Here is a 3,817-nt window from a genome sequence, read left to right as displayed (position 1 = left end):
AAAGCTGCCTTCTTGCCAGTCGCCCTCTATGCTGTACCTGCCTGGGGAAAAAATCTCACGTATTCACATCTTAAATTGTTAGAACAGGCTAAAAGGAGAGCTTTATTACTGGTGACTGGGGCTTATAGGACTGCGCCAACTTCAGCCTTGCAAGTAATTACGGGTCAACTGCCAATAGACCTTCGAATCCAGATTGCCATCGCCAAGAAAAATATTAAGAAAGGCTTGCCCGCCAGTGTTGGATCAAGTTGTTTTGTCAGTTCTAGCAGAAGATTCGAAGAAGTTTCTAGTAGAATCTACGACATTGTCTTATCTGAATGGCAGAGGAGGTTGAATAACTGTGCAACAGGAAGACTGACTCACAAGTTCTTCCCAGATGTCAGAAAAAGGGTAAAAAATGAATGGGTTGAAACAGACCACTGGACCATCCAATTTCTTACAGGGCATGGCAACATCAATTCAAAGTTACAATTCTTCAAAAAAAGGAATGACCCTAACTGTAACTGCGGAGCTGTGGAAGACGTAAAACATATAATTTTTGACTGCCCTATGTATACTTGAGCTAGACTGGCTTTAGCAGGTGTGTTCTCCTTGCTTGATTGGCCGCCTAGGTCTCTAGAAGAACTCGTGGCAACTCCCGATATTTTTGGGGCATTCAAAAAGTTTGCAAAGGTGTTCCAAATAAAAGGCTGCTTACCAAATGATTAATATAACATTAATAGTATGTATAATGTATGTTACAATTATATGTTTATAGATGTAACAATCATATGTATATAGAGTATGTCTCAATAATACGACCTATGAATGTAACAATTATATGTATGATAGCAGACCCACTTGAATGTAGATAGGAAGTTACTGGAGCCCTGTTTAGTGGGAACAGCTCTCCAGTTGCAGGCAACCCATTAGCTTTGTTGTTAAAATTAGTGCCCCATTGTTATAGAGATTAAGCAATGCCTCACTTTGGTGGTCAAATTCACTAATGGGCAATCATCTAAAGCCAATATTATTCAAAAACTGCAGGGACCACAAAAGACACATCCTCCACACCTATTCTCTACAGTGCTCGTAACTTTAGGCCCTCTGCTCAATCCCTATCTCAACAGCATAGAACAATCAATTTTTAACACCCCACCCCATTCACCTCCACTTCTTCTCATGGCTCTTCTTCCTCTTCATGGGAGTCACACCGCCTCTCTGTGGCAGTGCTAGGATTAGAAATTATAGATCTATAACTGAATCCAAACCTCCAGTCCTCAACAATTCACCACTAACCAATCCTCTTTGCAGAGTGCATCTTCTTTGGCCAACACTCCTCTCCCCCCCTAAATCTCAGTATAGTCCTATTAAAATAGTATCTCCTCAGCCTAATGATAGTCTCTCTGAAATAACACTCAATGAGCCACTGAGAGTGTGTGAAGACATAGAAGGGAGGAAAGAAGTCGGACTTCCCCTCTCAAATGGAGTTTTTTTTTTCATTTTAGCTTATTTATGTATTGTATGAAGAGTTGTTTTATTTTGTTCTTAGGTTTAAATTAAGTATATAGCATTTACTTCGGGGAGCTTGTTAGTTTTTACTATGATATGTGTATAGGATTTTATTTTTATTGGAAATAGTTTTCCTTTATTGTTTTTGTTTTCTATGTTACTATATTATATAGTATTAGTTTACGAGGATTGTTCGTATACTGCTGGGGGTGAGTTACAGCTGAGTCAGCTGTTACTTCGATTGTTTTTTTTCCTGATGTATGATTTTATGCATATCAAATTTGAATCTATGTCCAATCTGTCGGAAATGTGTGGTGTAAGCAAATTGGTCAGGTTTGTCTAGAGGTAAAACTGTATTTGTGCTTATATATTCTTCTTTTGATATACTATTCCGAGATTTCAATATAGACAGTTCTCTCCACAGAGAATTTCATACACTATATCAGATTGTACCTCAATTTTATCTTTCTATTTACTATTGTTGTAAAGTTTGGATAATGTGGCCATTTTTTAAAAATTAATAGCGTCATTGTTTTTGTTATTGTTTAGAGTTTTCCATAAGAGATATCCTCTCTGAAAGTGTTGGTATATAGGGCATTGTGTAGTATCTTTTACTGTTAGTTTCTTGGGATTTAGGTTGTGTCAATGTAAGTGTTTGATTTAGTAATTGGCAAACAAGTTTATAAGGGTAGCTACCCTCATAACTAACAAAGAAGGGTGTTTGTTACATGTATGTATAAGTATAGTAAGTCTAAAATGAGTTTGCCTGATGGGAGAGAGCTCACGTTCTCCCCGCTCCAACTCCTTCTCTCTTCACCATAAATAACAAACCCCTCCTTCCAGGAACAAAGTCTACAACAAAACATTTTTATTAACAAACTTTGTACTCATTTGTTTATATTATTACAATTTTCATTTTAAAATGTACAGGAAAGGAAGTCGATTCGATTGAGTGGAGAGAAGACAGAAGAGTGGGGGGTTAGCAGGAGAACGTTTGCCACTCTCCTCCTTTAACAACAGCCAAACTCATCTTAGATACACATACATGTGTTTCTGTATATATGAATACATGATATAATATTTTAAAATCAAAATGCAGGTACCTATTAATTAATAAATAATATAAAAATATATTTCAACCTTGAACTATCAGAACATCGAGTAAACCATCAATCTTTAATTTTCACTATCCTAACCAAAATGATGCCATGTCAATGATAGAATAATCTTTTAAAATCATTTAATATTGAATATTTTTAAAGAAAAAAAAACTGTGACAAATATTAAATTGAAATGACAAAATCTTTAAAAACTAAAATTATTATTGATAATCAGTTACTTGAACCACTTTGGTAGATGAGCCTTTCCTTCTGCCTCATTTCTTTTCCTTCTCTCTCGTTGTGACTGTTCTAACTGCAATTTCACTTTTTCTGCTTCCTCTATCTTACCTTCCTCTAACAACCTGTAGAAGTTCAAACATAACAGTATAATGAAGTCAATAATTAAGATTTAATACCAAACATTTTTATTTGCTTAGATTGTTCCCAGCAGCTATTAGTAAATAAAAATAAAAAAATCCTTTATTTTTGCTAAATTGTTTCATCTAAAACAATTTAAAAATATGATCCTTTTTATCAATTTTAATTAATATTATTTCATTTTATTTTGCACAATCTATCAGAGGTACTTTATCATGGAGTAAAGCCCAAAGATAGATTATTTTTAGTCACCTTTCCAGTTGACTTATCAACCATATATTTTTTTGTAATTAAAAAGAGAGGCAAAAGGTTAAGTGAATAAAACATTTCAATGAGGTAAGCTTCCTATGTATAAGAGTGTCACGGATTTAGACAGACTTTGTTCTAAGGACAGTAGAGAATGAAGAGCTATTAAACATCGAGACACAATTTGTATACTTTCACCCACCCACCAAGCAGAGACTAGATCCCCATTGGCCCTCCACTATTGTTTCGAGTCTACTGTGAATTTTCTGAGGCACCGCACCTTTGTTGGTATCTGGTGCTTTCACGCATCAGGCAGGGATTCAACTATCCACCGGCTAACCACTATTTTTAGCCTCCGAGTTTTGTAAGTGGCTTTCACCCACCAATTGTCACCAACCCTTCATGTTTGGATGACGGTGGCCATCTCGGAGTAGATTTGGAGACTTACCTATTTCTTGTTCGATATGCACATATCGACAAGCTTTTATTCTTCCACCTACTTTTTTTTTGATAATTTATCCAATCTCGAGTGCTTTGTTTTCTAGATAAAATATTAGAGAGTTAATTATATTTCTTTTATTAAAGACAAGATCTTTTAGTTT

The 3,817-nt window shown here is 35.3% G+C and overlaps 1 protein-coding gene across 1 annotated transcript in view; it reads right to left on the bottom strand.

Annotated features, from left to right (window-relative positions):
* Positions 1 to 3,817, bottom strand: part of LOC106689434 (oxysterol-binding protein-related protein 6) — a 95,446-nt gene that overhangs the window by 5,477 nt on the left and 86,152 nt on the right. The window contains exon 18 of the mRNA XM_067053381.1: positions 2,831 to 2,953. Within this exon, the coding sequence (XP_066909482.1) occupies positions 2,831 to 2,953 (123 nt within the window). The remainder of the gene's footprint in view (positions 1 to 2,830; positions 2,954 to 3,817) is intronic.

Source organism: Halyomorpha halys, unplaced genomic scaffold, assembly GCF_000696795.3.
Source record: "Halyomorpha halys isolate HHAL.00 unplaced genomic scaffold, Hhal_1.1 Scaffold1362.1, whole genome shotgun sequence".
NCBI lineage: Eukaryota > Metazoa > Arthropoda > Insecta > Hemiptera > Pentatomidae > Halyomorpha > Halyomorpha halys.
Note: the sequence above shows the minus strand (reverse complement) of the source record. Positions and strands in the feature narration are given on the sequence as shown.